The 18,235-nt window shown below is 40.6% G+C and overlaps 1 protein-coding gene and 1 non-coding gene across 4 annotated transcripts in view; both read right to left on the bottom strand.

Moving 5' to 3' along the window:
• The window catches only part of LOC126379099 (ankyrin repeat domain-containing protein 50), an 86,216-nt gene that overhangs the window by 59,680 nt on the left and 8,301 nt on the right, over positions 1–18,235 (bottom strand). For 2 of the 3 annotated variants that reach the window (XM_050027679.1, XM_050027680.1), the window contains exons 2-9: positions 9,365–9,907; positions 8,581–8,717; positions 7,332–7,429; positions 6,677–6,874; positions 5,833–5,951; positions 3,128–3,258; positions 2,306–2,403; positions 1,191–1,312 (exon numbers count right to left, since the gene is read on the bottom strand). In XM_050027679.1, the coding sequence (XP_049883636.1) occupies positions 1,191–1,312; positions 2,306–2,403; positions 3,128–3,258; positions 5,833–5,951; positions 6,677–6,874; positions 7,332–7,429; positions 8,581–8,717; positions 9,365–9,586 (1,125 nt within the window). In that variant the 5' untranslated portion in view covers positions 9,587–9,907. Of the gene's footprint in view, positions 1–1,190; positions 1,313–2,305; positions 2,404–3,127; positions 3,259–5,832; positions 5,952–6,676; positions 6,875–7,331; positions 7,430–8,322; positions 8,337–8,580; positions 8,718–9,364; positions 9,908–18,235 lie in introns of those variants that run through there. The other variant, XM_050027681.1, reaches the window with a different exon arrangement.
• On the bottom strand, positions 13,174–13,253 carry Trnal-uag (transfer RNA leucine (anticodon UAG)). Its single transcript has one exon. It is a non-coding gene; the product is annotated as a tRNA-Leu (tRNA).

The raw sequence follows: 18,235 nt of genomic DNA, 5'->3' as shown, positions 1-18,235 counted from the left end.
GATCGGATATGTCAGTCACTTGAGAGCACACGAACGACGCTCTCATTTTGTCGAGTCGCTGTGGCCGAATACGGTCAGGAAGGAAGGATTGATATGTCACCGACAAGCGCCATCTAGCGCATATTTTGGGAAACCATTTAGTTCGCTTCGTTCTGTAAAATGATGCCATGACGAACTCATATCGATCGCAATGTCAAAAAGATTTGCGCATATAAAAGTAAGTGCGCAATGCAAACAAATTTCAAATAGAATAGAATAGAATAGAATAACTTTATTCCCAAAACAGTGAAGGTTACAAAAGCATTTACATAAATTAAGTTTAACAATGGTGCTAATTCCTGTAAATACCATCTAATTTTATTTTAGGTTATATCTGTCATTTTCTTATCCGCCGAAAAGGAAAGGGACGGGTAATCGACAAGCATAAAATTTATGGAACACACGTCAATTTTAAGCACAAATCTAAAACAACCGTCTAAAAATTCGCCCGGGTTATTCATTTATTTACTCATTCTTCCTAAAATTAAGAGCTGTCAATCATCCGTCCCTTTCCTTTTCGGCGGATAAGAAAATGACAGGTATAACTTAAAGTAAAATTAAGAGATGTCTGCAGGAATCGGGGCCAATGTATGACTAGTAGCTAACACTGCCCAGGGAAATGGGACTGACTCAGCATATTGTTGCTAAGAGTATGGTACGAATGCCCACTCTCACCAACACTGATATTCTGCCAGTACCCATATTACGCTTATAATTAGTAATAAATGAATTGAACGTGCCAACAAAAAACCGTGCCGTGAATTGTTTAAACGGAAAAAAACATATAACAACAAAACAAAAAACAAAGGTAAGGTTAACAAATAGCAATATTGGTTTCTTAGATGAATTGCTTCGATGTTTTGTTACCATCACATGAGCGGAAGGTGAAATTCTGTCTTGGCATAATCCAAATCTGAGTTATGATGAGGGTTCAAAAATTGACGAAACGGTAGTGTCCTGGTCTTGTGCTTCGCTTGCTCGTCTTGTCTGGGGCGCTACCGTGCCCCCAGATTTGAATTTCTACCAAATTGCAATTATCTACCTATCTCGTTATCTACTTTCATGGTATGTATGTTTAAATATGTGTATGTATAAATATGTGTGTGTATAAATATGTGTGTGTATAAATATGTGTATGTATGTAAACTCACATCGTCCCCCCGGCTGAGCACAGCGTCATCAAGCATACTGTCCAAATATGCCTCCCGCTCGTGGATGCGGTCTATGGTGCGCGTGCGCCGCCCCGACGAGCACTCGTCGTCTGTGCGCTGGTCTGTGGGGAGGAGACTGTCATTAATACTGGTATGGTATTTGGTCCCGGCTACTAGTTACTTATGTAAGTATGCAGTCGTTACATGAGCCATGTCAGGGGCCGTTGGCGGCTCAATAACCCTGACACCAGGGCTGATAAGGTTGGTCATCCACCTCACAACCCACACGATAGAAGAAGTAACGATACTAACATACACATACACATAAACTCACGCCTATTTCCCACCGGGGTAAGCAGAGACTATGGATTTTTTTTCCTTCGATTCTGACACACTTCTCTTGCGTCCTCCACATTCATCAATCGTTTCATACACGCACGCCGGTTCACAGTAGACCGTACTGAACCTTTTCTAAGGACATCTCCAATTTGGTCAATGCACGTCCTTCTAGGTCTTCCTCTGCCACCTACCTATAGACTTATTTTTTTTTATTTTGAATATATAAGATTAAGTCTGAAAGCAGCGCCGGTTAGTGAGAAATTGAGGAGCAACAGGTTACCATGATATGGTCATGTGATGAGGAGGTATGAAAGGCCTATAACGAGGAAAGTTATGAGTGTGAATGTGGATGGATAGGGGTAGGGGACGACCCAAGAAAGTGTGGGGTGGATTGTGTAAAGGATATGTGTGTGAAAGGGGTACTGAGATGACTGACAGAGATGGTAGAGGAATACGGTCACGAGCATTAATATGTATACACTTTGGTACCATGTCACATTAACTTTTTTGACAAACTGAACTGTAAGTCTCACTAAATGTCAAATATGTTAGTGCGACAGAGTCCTAAAGTGGGTACATTACATTGGTCATGACTGTGGTGGTATTAATAAACGAATCTCAGCTGAGACTGCCCTCAAGATCATGCTCAAGTCTCTGTTTTTATATGAGAACTGTCACATTGACATGATCTTGAGGGCAGTCTCGAAGCTGAGATTGGTTTATTAATACCACACCTAGAGTGAGATAGGGACAAGAGAATGATTATACGGATGTACCTTCGCTATCAGCCAGCAGTGGCTTGGAGCTCTCTTCTCCATCATCACCAGCCAGGTCTCTGAAGCGGTTGATCAGCTTCTCTTCCTCGGAATCCCTCCTGTTACATAACAAAAAATAATGTATCGTATGCATAACAGCCTCCTAAAAAGTCTTGGAATAATGGGCGGGCGATCCTACAGGAGCTCTTGAATAAAACCACGGCCGTACTATTACACGTATATTGAGAGACTGGGGATGACACATACAAGCTTACCCTCTATTACTTATATTAATAATTAACTTAATACTACCTACATTACACCTCCGTCTAGTGGTTATAGCGTTGGGCTCACGATCTGGAGGTCCGAGTTCGATTCCGGGGACAATGTCGAAATCACTTCGTGAGACTGTCCTTTGTTTGGTAAGGACATTGCAGGCTTGAATCACCTGATTGTCCAAAAAAGTAAGATGATTCCGTGCTTCAGAAGCTTTGGTCCCGGTCTACTAGCCGAAACACCTCCACCAACCCGCAGTGGAGCAGCCTGGTGGAGTGTACTCCATACCCCCTCCGGTTGATTGAGAAGCCTGTGCCCAGCAGTGGGACGTGTATAGGCTGTTTATGTACATCGTGAGGATACCCATATTCCCGAAAAATGCGTTTTCGGAGGTATGTGACCTTACCTGTATTGGGCTGGTTTTCCCTTCGCGGGTTGGAAGGTTAGACAGGCAGACGCTTCTCTAAAAAACCGGACCTGTCAAATCTGCACTGTTAGGTAAGCGGACCCTGTGGAAAACGGGATGATGCTAGGGGGATGATGATGATGATGTTACTATGTGCCTACCTGTGAGTGTCACCGTTATCATCTCTGGGCGAATCCCTCTCGCCTCCCTTCCTCCGGGAGCCGTGGCTGAGGATCTGCATGGCCAGCGAGCGGATGAACTCCGAGGGGCGCAGGCTACTCTCTGTGTGACTCTGAAAAAGATAAATTCAACATTAGACCCTCAGATTGGCTTCCATCAAAACGCATTTAAAATCTGACCATTAATTTGAAAGAAAGGAACATTTATTACTCCCGAAGGAGCTCGGTGGCGCAGCGGTAAACGCGCTCGGTCTGCGATTGTTGAAGTTAAGCAACTTTCGCAAAGGCCGGTCATAGGATGGGTGACCACAAAAAAAAGTTTTCATCCGAGCTCCTGCGTGCTTCGGAAGGCACGTTAAGCCGCTGGTCCCAGCTGCATTAGCAGTCGTTGATAACCATCAATCCGCACTGGGCCCGCGTGATGATTTAAGGCCCGATCTCCCTATCCATCCATAGGGAAGGCCCGTGCCCCAGCAGTGGGGACGTTAATGGGCTGATGATGATGATGATGACTCCCGGATACCTTTTTTTTATTTATTGTAGATTAGCCGCAGATGACATTAACTACTTGGCCGGACAAATGGGGAGCGCTGAAGGCTCTCTCCCGGACACCACAGACACAGAGAGTCAGTTAAATAAAAAAAATACACACGGATTGGCGCCACACTGCAGTTTGTATATATGTATTAATTCTGCCGAAGGTTCATGATAATGTGTTTCTTTTTTAATTATTTTCAGTTCCATACTTTTGCGACGGAGGACTCGTGGTAGTTTAGTTGGTAGAACACTTGCCTCTCACTTTGAGGACACAGATTCGAATCCAGCACAGGCCTAAACCAATGATTGTCGAATTTGTTTTCGCATTCATGTTTGGATCATAAATAATTATCACGTGCAGCGCTCAGTGAAGGAAAACATCGTAAGGAAACCCACATTCCCGAGAAATACATTTTCGGAGGTATGTAACATAACCTGTATTGGGCTGGTTGTCCCTTCGCGGGTTGGATGGTCAGACAGGCAGTCGCTTCTGTAAAAAATCGGACCTGTCAAATCTTGAGGTTAGGTAAGCGGACCCTGTGAAAAACGGGATAATGCTAGGGAGTTCCACTTAATATCGATTCAGAACCATTGTCTGAATCATGACTCGAAGTTAAGTTCTGTGTTTAGTAATCAGAATGTCGTAATTTATCTTTGACCTAGGAAGCTACCCTATAGCAGTTAAGGTCGTATTTCATTATAGCGGCACGGTTGCGGCACGGCAACGACACAGCTGCAGCACAGCACCGCCTCAAATATCGGCTACCACCCGCGAGATGCCAGCGCGCCGCCCGCGCGGTGCCAGCTCGCTGGCAGCGAGCTATCCGCAATGTGTGTAGCTTGTAGTGATGTGCCGCATCGTTAAAAATGTATATCCGCGGATACGGATCTGAATACGGATATTTAGTGTAAATATCCGCGGATACGGATACGGATCTTTATTTTCTTAAAAAAAAAAGATTAAAGTTTTAGTTATTTCATTGTTATAAAAGTGATATTTTATCTTGCTTTCATTATAAAGATCTATCTATCTAAATGTTTGCAATATAAAGGTGCCAAATATTTGATTTTAAGAAATAAAAACAATCTGAATTGAATTTTATAGTTTTTTATTTAATAATTCTACTTAATCACCTGAAAAAGATCCGTAAAAGATCCGCGTGAAAAGTAACGGATACGGATACGGATTTTTCTTTTATCTCGGATATCCGAGGATACGGATACGGATATTCGGAACATCACTAGTAGCTTGCTATCACCGCGACCAGGCGCGCAGTCGCCCCGCAGTCGGCGCTTGTGCGCATGCTGCCTCCTCGCTAGCAGCGCACGGGCTCCGCGACGTGTCGTATGGTAGCTGTAAGCGCTACCTGCTCGCCGGCGGCTTTTTATATATGTCGTGGCCAGATCATAGAATTGATCATTCCATGATGTGCTCGATCATTTCATGAAATGGTCATATTTCATGAAATAGAATATCATTCGTTGGCCACATCATGATGTAGTTTGGCCAGATCAATGAACACAAAACGTTTAACGATATCAGCATTACTTCGACAGCAGCAAGATTACTTCGTGATATGGCCAAACGTTGGCAATCATATCGTAAAATTAGTAACATTATCCACCGATAGTGGCGCTGGTGTCGATAATATAAAAAACTTGATTGATATAATAATCGATGAATCAATGTTATTGTTCAATTTTCCATAACGAATAGGTACATAATTTTGAACCTAAGAAATTAATCGACTATACAATACAATACAATACAAATACACTTTATTGCACTAAAATAAAAAGAAATAATTACAAAAAGTCTCTTAACTAGTCTCTTGACTATTCGCATTTTTATTACACCACATAGCACGGACACTGCCTACATTAACGATATGGCCAAACGTTGATTGAAATATCATTAAACGTTGACGTTTCAACGATATGGTCAACTTAACTTGGCCATTCAATGAAATATGACCATTTCATGAAATGGTCGACCACATCATGAAATGATCAATTTTACGATCTGGCCACGACATATATATTACGACACAGGTTTTAATGCCCTAATTTGAATGACAAGTAAGTTGCTGGGTTGGAGCCGTGCTGGATCAGTGCCGTTATAGTGTAATATGACCCTTAGATCACCTCACCTGCAGCAAGTGCCTGGCCAGCAGTCTCCGGTTGAGTGCTCGTTGCTGTCTCGCCTGAGGCCCGGAGCCAGGGTCGCTCAGCTCCTGGCAGAGTGCTGTCTTACCACTGCCAGCATCACCTGGGAACAGACAGCTGGATATCATAACGTTATACTTCCCTTGTAAGGTCCAGGTTGTGAGGTGGACTACCAATCTCATCAACCCTGGTGTCCAGGTTACTATTGAGCCAGTAGGAACCGGGACCAACAGCTTAACGTGCCTTCCGAAGCACGGATCATCTTATTTTCGGACAATCTGGTGATCAGCCAATAATGTCTTAACCAAACTAGGGACCACAAAGTGATTTTTGTGATATGTCCCCACCGGGAATCGAACCCGGGACCTCCGGATCGTGAGCCCAACGATCAACCACTGGTCGTTATTATTCATGATGATTACGTTGATTAAATGGTTCTGATTTCTGGACAAGTAGCCGTGGGATAAAGACATACAAGAATAAGGATGCCTTACTTCTTCTCTCGTGTGGGTTGTGAGGTGGATTACTAACCCCATCAACCCTGGTGTCAGGGTTACTATTGAGCAGCCAAAGGCCCCTGACATGGCTCATGTAACGACTACTTATATCAGCAGGTAGTAACCGGGACCAACAGCTTGACGTGCCTTCCGAAGCACGGATCATCTTATTTTCGGACAATCAGGTGATCAGCCTGTGATCACAAAGTGATTTTTGTGATGGGTCCCCAACGGGATTGAACCCGGGACCTCCGGGTCGTGAGCCCAACACCCAATACACTAGACCACGGAGGCCGTTCTGATGTCTTACTTGTCAAGGATAAGGACTTACCAAGTATAAGAGCCCCGCAGGTCTTGCTGACAGGCCTCTGCTCCAGGCAATGTGCGATCTTCTGGAAGACCCACTCTCGACAGAAGAAACGACGCTTGTCAGTAGATATGGAGTGGTCAGCTACTCTGTGCGCTGAGGAGGACTTGCGCATCGCACGGTTGGCTTTGTCGTGGCGAGAGTTCGGGCTTAGAGGCGTCACTGAAACAGAAATAGAATAAGGAATAATAACTCCCCACCAGCGTCTACGTTGAACTAAGCTTACCCAAACCCCCCCACCGGGGTAGGCACAGCCCCCGGTCTTACTTTAGTCGTTCAGACATCGCACAAACAGAAGCGCGTGTACACGACACAAAACACACGACAACAAAAAAACACACACCACCAGGAACAGAAAGTAGTAATTTAGAGGACTCATTACTACTTTCTGTTCCTACGTCGTCGTGTTGTGGTGTGTCTACGAATGTGCGTGTGTGGTGTCTTCGTAGGGCTGGCAGAGAAAGATGTTAGAAAGAAGAATGTATTTATTTTTCCAACGTGGGTAGAATTTTTACCTGAATAAAGAAATCCATACTAATATAAATGGGAAAGTGTGTGTGATATTGACTTCTGGTGTTCGAAGACTACCCGTTTGTGATGAATGATCAATTTGACTCACCATCAAAGTCATTCTTGTCTCGTTCGCGGTCGCGCTGCTTATCAGTTGGCGTCCGATCGTAGCCCCGGGAAGTCGCTACCTCGTTCAGTGGGAGAGATCTGAAAAACAAACAAACCTAACTTAAAATTTTGCATATTCGACTCACCAGATATCGACGGGGAAGAAGCAAATACTCCTATCTTACATTGATAAGCAAATTGACTTTTAGATGTAGTTCGTTGCAAAATTTAATTTTACGTTGGCTGGCAAGATCTTTGTACGTATATTTCCCAATTTTATGGTGATTTTCGATGAATAGAAATAGCTCTTAAAATAAAGCTTTTATAGGTTGCAATATATTTTATAAAAGTATCTCCTTTCTACAGAAATAAATAAAAAATAATCTAAAAAAATAATCTATAAAATAATCTTACAGATAGGAGTATTTGCTTCTTCGATCAGTGCTCAATAGAGAACAAAATAAATAGAGAAGAAAATGACTCACCGCAGATTCAGCCTATGCTCGGCCTGCCTCACAGAGTGCTGTTGCTGTTATCTCACGCTGACTCAGTTCTAGCTCAAATAATCCTCCAATGTGCTTAATAGAGAACAAAATATACATGACTCACCGCAGATTCAGCCTATGCTCGGCCTGCCTCACAGAGTGCTGTTGCTATTATCTCACGCTGACTCAGTTCTAGCTCAAATAATCCTCCACTGTGCTTAATAGAGAACAATATAAACATGACTCACCGCAGATTCAGCCTATACTCGGCCTGCCTCACAGAGTGCTGTTGCTGTTATCTCACGCTGACTCAGTTCTAGCTCAAATAATCCTCCACTGTGCTTAATAGAGAACAAAATATACATGACTCACCGCAGATTCAGCCTATGCTCGGCCTGCCTCACAGAGTGCTGTTACTGTTATCTCATGCTGACTCAGTTCTGGCTCAAATAATCCTACATTTTTCCTCCACTGTGCTCAATAGGCAATAAAATACATAAGATTCACCGTAGATTCAGCCTATGCTCAGAAGCCTCACACATTGCTGTTACTGTTGCCTCAAACTGACTTGTTTCTGCCTCAAATAAGCCTCCACTGTGCTTAATGGAGAATATTATTCACAATACTCACCGTAGATTCAGTCTCTGCTCAGCTTGCCTCACAGAGAGCCGTTGCTGTTGCCTCATGCTGACTCAATTCTAGCTCAAATTATCCTCCACTTTGCCTCCACTGTGCTCAATAGAGAATAAAATACACAAGACTCACCGTAGATTCAGCCTATGCTCGGCCTGCCTCACAGAATGACGCTGCTGCTGCCTCATGCTGACTTGGTTCTGCCTCAAATAAGCCTCCACTTTGCCTTCACTAGTGTCATTCCTCTTCCTCGACCGACTAGTTTCCTCCTGTAAGCAAATATTAATAATTAATATTAGAATCCGTACGGCTCACCACCTATCACGTTGGTCTAACAGAAAGCTCGGTTCTTCTTATATCGTGTGGGTTGTGAGGTGAATTACCAACCCCATCAACCCTGGTGTCAAGGTTACTATTGAGCCGCCAAAGGCCCCTGACATGACTCATATAACTACTACGTACTTACATCAGTAAGTAGTAACCGGGACCAACGGCTTAACGTGCCTTCCGAAGCACGGATCGTCTTACTTTCATCAATCAGGTGATCAGCCTGTAATGTCCTGATCAAAATAGGGTGATAAAATGATTTTTGGGACATGTCCCCACCGGGATTCGACTTTTTTTTGTAAGGTGTATGAACAGTGCGCATAATGTTTTTATTTTAATAGCACAGAGTCTGTTGCTGATAATTGATTTGTTATTAGTTTAAGGTTTTGTAATATTTTTTAGGGGTCTGGCTGAAAATCAGCGTCGTACTGTCCATCATGTGGGTCGATACGACATTAGCCGAGCTAGTACCCTTTTTAGTTTTAAGTCTTACATTTCATATATGTTCAAATTTTAATATTAAGAAGTTTATGTAACGTCTTAAACCTAAATAAAGTTTCTTCTTCAAATCTTTTATTTTTAAGCTTACCTTTCTCCGCTCTCTCTTCTCCATTCTCTCCATCTTCTCGAGTTTATCCAACTTCTCCACCCTGGCTTCTTGGGGGGCGTTTAGAATCTGGAAGTTTCCCCCGTGGTTGTAGTTTAAGGGGTCAAAATCTCGACTTTGCGTCTTTTCCCTGGTCTGTTTTCCCTTCCCCCTGTTATGAGACTTCGGGACCACTTGGCTGTATATCGGCATCTGGTTGGCCATCTTAACCTAGGCTTTGGTGACAATTTTTTTTTTTTAAATTTATATTTATGAAGATATTTTTTTCCTTTGGTTTTATAATTGACGCTAAAGCTAATTTTAGGAATTTTTCGAAACTATTTTTTTTTAATTATTATTTATAATTAATAATAGTTAATAAAATAGGCCTATGTTTACGTAGCTGCGATATATCACAAGGTTAGAGGTTTTTCGAGATTTAGGTCTTTCTTGACCTTCTTCAGTCCTTTTTTGGGATTTTGACACTGTACTGGAAATCCATGCTGGTTGATTCATAGTGTTAACTGGCTGTTAACTCTCGAATACCTGAAACAAAAACAGTATTTATTTCAAACTGTCAATCATGCTGGAGAACAGCCACTGTGGTACAGTGGTTGAGCGTCGGGCTCTCGATCTTGGAGGTCTGGGTTCGATAATACAGATTACAATTAAAAAAACGGCACAAAGGGCGACCTTATTGCTGAGGTGGCAATTTCTTCCAGGCCAACTTTGAGAATAATTGAGAAGAGAATTTTCTGTTCCGTTGGAAGAACGCGTAACTCTTATTGTGACGTCTCAGGTTCGAATCCTAACGAAGCTCTCGCGTCCCGCTCCGGAACACGTCCTATCGTATCTGTGTATACAGTCACGTATACACATTAATATGTATACACTTTGGTACCATGTCACATTAACTTTTTTGACAAATTGAACTGTAAGTCTCACTAAATGTCAAATATGTTAGTGCGACAGAGTCCTAAAGTGGGTACATTATATTGCTCATGACTGTACATAGCTTAAGTAGCGCGTTTTCACACGTGTTTATAATTCCAATAACAAAGTTCGGAACGCATCCGGAAAAGTTGATAAAAGTTTGAGTTTACAATACAGTTTGTATGAACTCGAACTAGGGTTGCCATCTCTAAAATTTGGAAAACAGGACAAGACGCGTGAAAACCCCGGATTTTAGAGTCTAAAAGCCGGACATGTCATCAAGAGCTTTTAAACATATTCAATGTAATAAAAAACAGTTGAAAATGACATAAATCACATTTTTCATTAATTCATTACTTTAACAAAACAGAATCTTTTTACAAATTGTTTATATAAATCAGCTTTTTAATTCTTGAAAAAAGAAATCAAAACCTTATTGAAATATTAAACAAAAACATATAATCATTTTTTATCCTTTGCCGAAGGTTGTCTGGAAGAGATCGCTCTTAGCGATAAGGCCGCCTTTGCCCACTTTAGAATAAGTTCGTCCTGTAAATGTTTTGTGAATTTGTGTGCAATAAAGTGTATTATTATTATATAAATATATATGGTTGTGAATATACTTGGTTCGTCGGTTGATCGTGGTGTGCGTGCGAGCATAGTGCGTGTCTCGCGGGCGGCCCAATTTTTTTTTATTTATTTATTCGGACGCTCCCCGGATGTCCTCTAAACTAGGACAAATCCGGGGAAACCCGGACGAATGGCAACCCTAACTCGAACGGAACGTTGTTTGTTTGTCGTTGATATTTTAAAACACACTATTACATGTGACATAAGGGCCGTGGTAGCCCAGTTTGTAGAACGCTTGCTTCTCACTTTTAGGTCGCAGGTTCGAATCCAGCACAGGCCTAAACCAATGATAATCGAATTTGTTTGCGAATTTATGTTTGGATCATAAATGATTATCACATGCTCAGCGGTGAAGGAAAAACCGTGAGGTATCCCACATTATATTCCATTTTTCACAGGGTCCGCTTACCTAACCTGAAGATTTGACAGGTCCGGTTTTTTACAGAAGCGACTGCTCTGACCTTCCAATCCGCGAAGGGAAAACCAGCCCAATACAGGTTAGGTCACATACAGGCCTAAGCATGCTGGATTCGAACCTGCCACCTCAAAGTGAGAGGCAAGCGTCCCAACTAGGCTACCACGGCAAATCTACAAAATCACGTTTAAAAAAAAATGGATTTTTTTCCCGTGGAATTCCGTGGTCCCTGCCTACCCTAATGGAAAATAAGCGTGATCTCATGCATGGATGTTTGCAAAGTCACGGGCACTAGGGTAAATGCACGCGTGACCGCGCGGTTTCAGACGGTTTTATTGATTCCGCCCGACTGACGCGATGAAGCCTTAATAATGTGACGACGTCTGGTGCATTTACCCTACGAGAGGGGAAGTTAGGTGTGTTAGAGGTGTATTGAAGTAGCTAAAGATAATTTTGCAGTTTTCACCCGACTGCGACGAAGCAAAAAGAATGGTTATGTGGTCCTCTGTGGTCTAGTGAGTGAGGTCCGGGTTCGATTCCCAATGGGGACATTGACAAAATCACTTTGTGAGACTGACCTTTTGGTAAGGACTTTACAGGCTTGAATCACCTGATTGTCCAAAAAGTAAGATGATCCGTGCTTCGGAAGGCACGTTAAGCTGTTGGTCCCGGTCACTACTTACTGATGTAAGTAAGTAGTCGTTACATGAGCCATGTCAGGGGCCTTTGGCGGCTCAGTAATAACCCTGACACCAGACGACACACGATAAGAAGAAGACTATCTCCGTTTAATTTTTTTTTTTTTTTAATATCGTCAATTTGTCGCTCCGTTTTGCCGTGAAAGACGTAAAAACACACATACAGACACATACACTTTTTTATTATAAAATATATTTATTCATAAATAATAATAATAAAAAAACAGAATGTAAATCCACCACAGGCTTCGTCAGTACCAACATTCATATTAAAAAAATTAAAATAAGGGAAAGCATATTTAAAATTAAAATTTAATTTAAATTAAATGAATTTAATTGTTGAATGAAAAATAATTTTGTTATACTTCTATTTTTATTGTATTACTTTTCTATAATTTTTATTGACTTTTATTAATTTGAATTTGGTGAATGTGAATTAATTAAATGACATTTATTTAAATCTGTACAACAGCTAATTTCATAATAGGACCTTTGTATTGACACTTTTATATTTTATAAATTTTGCATGATTTATGTAATCTAAATGCACGGTAAACTATATTTTTTTGTAACATCTGTCACACTGCATTTATGGCAAATAAAGAATCTTATCTTATTTTATTTATTTGTGCCTTTTTTATTTATAATATTAGTATGGATTGATACGTATTATGTATGTTTGTGCGTCTGTTACCACAGCGCGATTTCTCCGTAGACAGGATTTAGTTATTAAAATTTTTATGACTTAAAAATCATCTGTGAAATATGTTCGAAAATTCATTTAATTCCTTTTTTTTAAAAAAAAGATACCTTTTTCTGCTGTAAAATCGTTAGAAATCTTTTCATTTTATTTTTTACTTTCTTTTAATTTCTACTGTCAATTAGTGTAAGGTACAATTTACGAACATTGTTATGGAAGAACGGAGTCACCTAATACAAGCAAATCTATGCTTAAAAGGTGGCTCCAAACCCATTATAAACTATGTACCAAAAGATACTGCAATAAACTTTTTTATTTTTATTTTATTATTTAAAAAAGATACCTTTTTCTGTTGTAAAATCGTTAGAAATCTTTTAAAACACCTCTAAATCATATTTAAATTATTGCTATTAAAAATAAAAAAACAAAAAGTGTCTGACAGCGGTGGGATTCGAACCCACGCCCTTTCGGACTGGTGCCTAAAACCAGCGCCTTAGACCGCTCGGCCACGCTGCCTCTTGGTGGGGTGGCGAATATTAGCATCAGTCTCTATGGCAGTAAAATTTGCATACAATTTAGTTGAAATTTTTTTTTTACATACATACATACATAAACTCACGCCTATTTCCCACCGGGGTAAGCAGAGACTATAGAATTCCATTTGCTTCGATCCTGACACACTTCTCTTGCTTCCTCCACATTCATCAATCGTTTCATACACGCACGCCCGTTCTGAGCAGATTAATTTGCTTATACATGAGTAATAGATAGATAGATAAAATACTTTATTGAGCACAAACCAACCAAATAATCAACCAAGTAATCACCATTATCATCTCCCTAACATTACCCCTTTTCACAACATGATTTGACAGGTCCAGTTTTTTACAGAAGCGACTGCCTTTGACCATCTAACCCGCGAACGGAAAACCAACCCAATACAGGTTAGGTCACATACCGCCGAAAATGCATTTCTGGGTATAACATAGAACCCTTGCCCAGCGATACGGGTGAAGACCTCAACGGTTGCAGAGGAGATGGGAGCCATCGGTACGGCAATGCAGAACGGAAGGGGCGAGTCACAGGGACTGTAACCTGGAACCTGACAGAGGACAGCAGTAACTGTCAGGACTATTCAGAGGCGGACAGGAGTCCTAGTACGGCTTTGAAATAGACTACTCTGGGCGCCATCCCAGTCGCGTCAGACAGAGTACTGCGGGGCGGAAGGCAATAGGGAAACCACTGCTCTATTTTCTCGTAAATTAGCATGGAGAATGCTACACCGACAAGAGGGTGGTGTAACGAAGCATTTCGGACCAACGAGCCTTGCAGCGACATCTTGTGGTTTCTGGCGATATAACATTGTTTTTATATTTTACCCGCAGGAAATCACAGATGGCGCTGCAGGGTTATCGATGGGCCCGAATATTTTTGATTATTTTATTTTTTCAAAATTTGGTATATTTAATTATCTGCAACATTTATTGAAATTATATTATATTTTATTTAGGTTTTGGATCAAACAAGTCGATCGATTGTTGTCGTTGATTCGGCGAATTTATGGTTTGGTAGATTTTTTCTAGTTTGGCAACTTTGTTCGTGCTTCTTGTGTGAGACTGACAGCTGGCTGAGCTGAGACAGGTTTTGGAAAGTGGGGACGTCGCGAGAGCGCCGGAGACTCCACTGCCGTAACAATAATGTGGGCAAATTAAAAGCCACGATTTATCGGCGACATCAAGAGCCGATGTCTCGATTTAAATAAACAGCTTAACCGAGATGCAACATCACTGAAATCCCATCGCCAAAGGTCCAGTGGGTGGGTTTAGGTTTCATCCGAGCGATGCCCAACTATCCCGGATGAACCTATGGGGTTGTTTTTTCTTTAAAGTTTTAACGTTTTAATTTTCTAACGTTTTGCAAGTTTTAATGTAAGAAGAAGTTTATGATTGGATCAGATGATTTCAACAATGTTTTGTGAATGAAGATTCCTGCTGTTTTCTTCTGCGTTTGCAAGTTATTTCAAGCTTCATTACGGCGGAGCTTGCCTTGGTTGTTTGCACGTCGAAGCTTTTCTTTGTGCGGCGCGCATGTGGATGTGCCGCGCCTCGCCTTTTGTCAACACTCCGGATAAGGCCCGGTGAAGGACTGCGAGGTTGACCGGTGGACGTGCAGCCCGCCAGCTGCGTAACAGTTGGCCCGCTGCGCCGCCATCGTCCAGCACGCCCTGGCCTGAGCCGGCCTCAACTCATCACCTGTACGGTATTCCGGAACGCCTCAGGTAGGCCTGATAGTTGGAGGTCCTCGAGTAAGTGAGGTGCCTACAGGTGTACGGACAGTGTTTTAAACATAGTGATATCCCATGGTTGTAATGGAGTGACAATTAACCTGACGGACCAAAGCGCGACCTGTCTCCCTCCATAGGGTGTTCACCTACCTATGGTTGTACTTGTTAATTAAATGTTATAAGAATATACATTGTACGGATTCAAAGGGAGTTTTCTTTGTCTCATGCTCACCGGTCTATAACATCTAGCTGTGCCCTTCAGGTAAACACCACTTTATAAATTTTCTGAAACATATCTGTATTTTCATAACACCATTTCCTATTACACCTACCTTCTCCGTTAGGTAGTAAAAATCTAGTGTTTCAGTGGCGCCCTTCTTGGTGAAATTGTCGCTCTGTACAACCATTTTAGAATATAAGTGGTGTTGGCATAAACTTTAAGAATAAATTTTGTGAAAACAGTGTATTTTTTTTATTATTAAAAGTGATGGGATTTTGTGTGAATTGTTTGTGTTTATGTTGCATCTTAGGTTAAGTTGTGTTTGTCTTAGTATAAGTAAGGTTCTAGGCCTCCTACAGAGACCTAACCTAAATACTTATTTTATTGCAATAAGTTTAACCCAATTCTAGGGCTTATTGTCAATTTTTAAAACTACATTTGTGTTTTCATTTTATTTAACCATTTAGTATTAATTACAGGTTAAAAACAATTATTAACATAATTTGATGCTAGCTAGCAAATAATTTTTATCAGTATTGAGCTTTTTTGTAACAATTTGGACAAATAATATCCACATAGTACTGCATTTTGAGATTTCCCAACAATTGAATTTTGAAAACATTAGAATTAAAAAACAAACAATTTCACTATTTAAAAACAATAATAAATTACTTTCTGGTTTTTTAATTACATTTATAACAGGACATTGGTTTGTAATTGGAATTTTGTGACTTAGTTTCATCATCATACTTACTGACAGTTGTGCCGCTGCTTGGCAAACATTTTGCTTATTTGTTTTTTGGAAATAATTTTATAGAACTGTCTGTCAATAACAATTTTATTGAGAAATATTTAGTAGTCAACTTGCTTTACAATCTTTATATATTCACAACATTACAACTTGACAATAACAATTAAAAGTAAACATAACCTTCAACAAACAAAAAAATTAAATAAAAACACTGTTGTTTCTTTTATTATTTTGAAAGTTAATTACAGGAATAAACTAAGAATTGATGTTGTGTGATAATAACAGTTATTTGGTCTATATTTAATGAAAATGTTGTACATATTCTAGAAAATAAGTTTTGGAGCCAGACGGGTACATTTTGATATAAATTTGCTTAGTTAACTTCAGAACTCTTTTCAAACTTGAAATTATAACTAAGACACAACCATGGATATCCAAACTGTTTGTTTACAATCACTGCTCCGTGATGAGTTGGTTTATGGAGTGAGTATTCGTGCTGAAGCACCAGCTGATACTGTTCTCAAAATGAAGAAACAGCTTAGGGAGTTGATCACAGGTATCTCTCCGGATGAAATACTGGACGATGAGCGGAAGCCACAGGCCGAATTCCCAATTATCACCGAAAAGCTGAAGGAGCTGCAGGCAAAACTTGATTTAGCAGCGAAGTCTAGGGACCGTCATCACCTTATGCGTGCTAGGGCTTTGTATAATCATCTTCATCACCGTCTTGAGCGTGTAGTATGCACGGAGTTTGTCGATAGGGACATCCAATCGAAGCAAATTGGGAATCTTAATGCTTGCGGTCACTCATTGGAGAATTTTTCCTTTTCAAGGTTAGCATTCAATAACATTTAGAAAAAATTGGTGTGTTTACTTGTGTCGTAAGTGGCCTAGTTATAACAAACACGTTTTATTTATGTAGTTAAAGACTATCAATTAAGTCTTTTGATTTTAAAATAACTATATTTACCATTAAATGTTTTATGTTGTTTATGTTTAATGTTTTTTTTTTTTTAGTGTGTTTATGGTGCGCTGATAAGGCCCATACACACTAGCGTCTGCAACGCAGCGTTTTTATGAACGCCCACTTTAGCGTTTCATATTTTTATGTTTTTTTTGTATAGGCGATTATAGCCAACTATTTAAAATAGTTTTTACGTTGCTCGTGTCAACATTTTTTTTTTAGGCATTATAGTAGCCATTTGTTAGGAATTAATTTTTAGATAGGAAACCTCATTAGGTTGACTATTTTTTTTTTTGTCTTTCGACGGAGCGGGTAGTGACTCCTTAAATAAGCCTCTAGCAACTGTTGTTTTGTTTTTTGTCTTTGTCTTTAGAATAGGGGTATCGAGTGACACTATGAGAGTCGTCAGCTCATCAGGGGTATGAATGTGGGTAACATCCAGTGAAATGGATACTGGGTGCTACTATATGAAAGAAGTGAAAGGTGATCAATGAATGGTGAAGAATAACAGGTCGGGGTAATTGTTGTGCTTAGGGTCGTGCCGTTTAGATGTTGGTGTTTGTGCTTCGTTACGTTTTTTTTTATAAATTGTTGTTGTCTCGTCTTCTGTGACAGATTTTTTTTTTTTAAATTTGATAAAATTTAGACTGGTTGTGCGCTCCAGGCTCTATGGCTGAGGGCAGCCGTGTTTCTCACCCAGTTCGAAACCTCTCGTGGGGAGGGGGGTATTGTAACGAAGCATTTCGGACCAACGAGCCTTGCAGCGACATCTTGTGGTTTCTGGCGATATAACATTGTTTTTATATTTTACCCGCAGGAAATCACAGATGGCGCTGCAGGGTTATCGATGGGCCCGAATATTTTTGATTATTTTATTTTTTCAAAATTTGGTATATTAATTATCTGCAACATTTATTGAAATTATATTATATTTTATTTAGGTTTTGGATCAAACAAGTCGATCGATTGTTGTCGTTGATTCGGCGAATTTATGGTTTGGTAGATTTTTTCTAGTTTGGCAACTTTGTTCGTGCTTCTTGTGTGAGACTGACAGCTGGCTGAGCTGAGACAGGTTTTGGAAAGTGGGGACGTCGCGAGAGCGCCGGAGACTCCACTGCCGTAACAATAATGTGGGCAAATTAAAAGCCACGATTTATCGGCGACATCAAGAGCCGATGTCTCGATTTAAATAAACAGCTTAACCGAGATGCAACATCACTGAAATCCCATCGCCAAAGGTCCAGTGGGTGGGTTTAGGTTTCATCCGAGCGATGCCCAA

This window comes from Pectinophora gossypiella, chromosome 28, assembly GCF_024362695.1.
Source record: "Pectinophora gossypiella chromosome 28, ilPecGoss1.1, whole genome shotgun sequence".
Taxonomy (NCBI): Eukaryota; Metazoa; Arthropoda; class Insecta; order Lepidoptera; family Gelechiidae; genus Pectinophora; species Pectinophora gossypiella.
The sequence above is the reverse complement of the archived record's forward strand: the minus strand, read 5'-3'. Positions and strand labels throughout refer to the sequence as shown.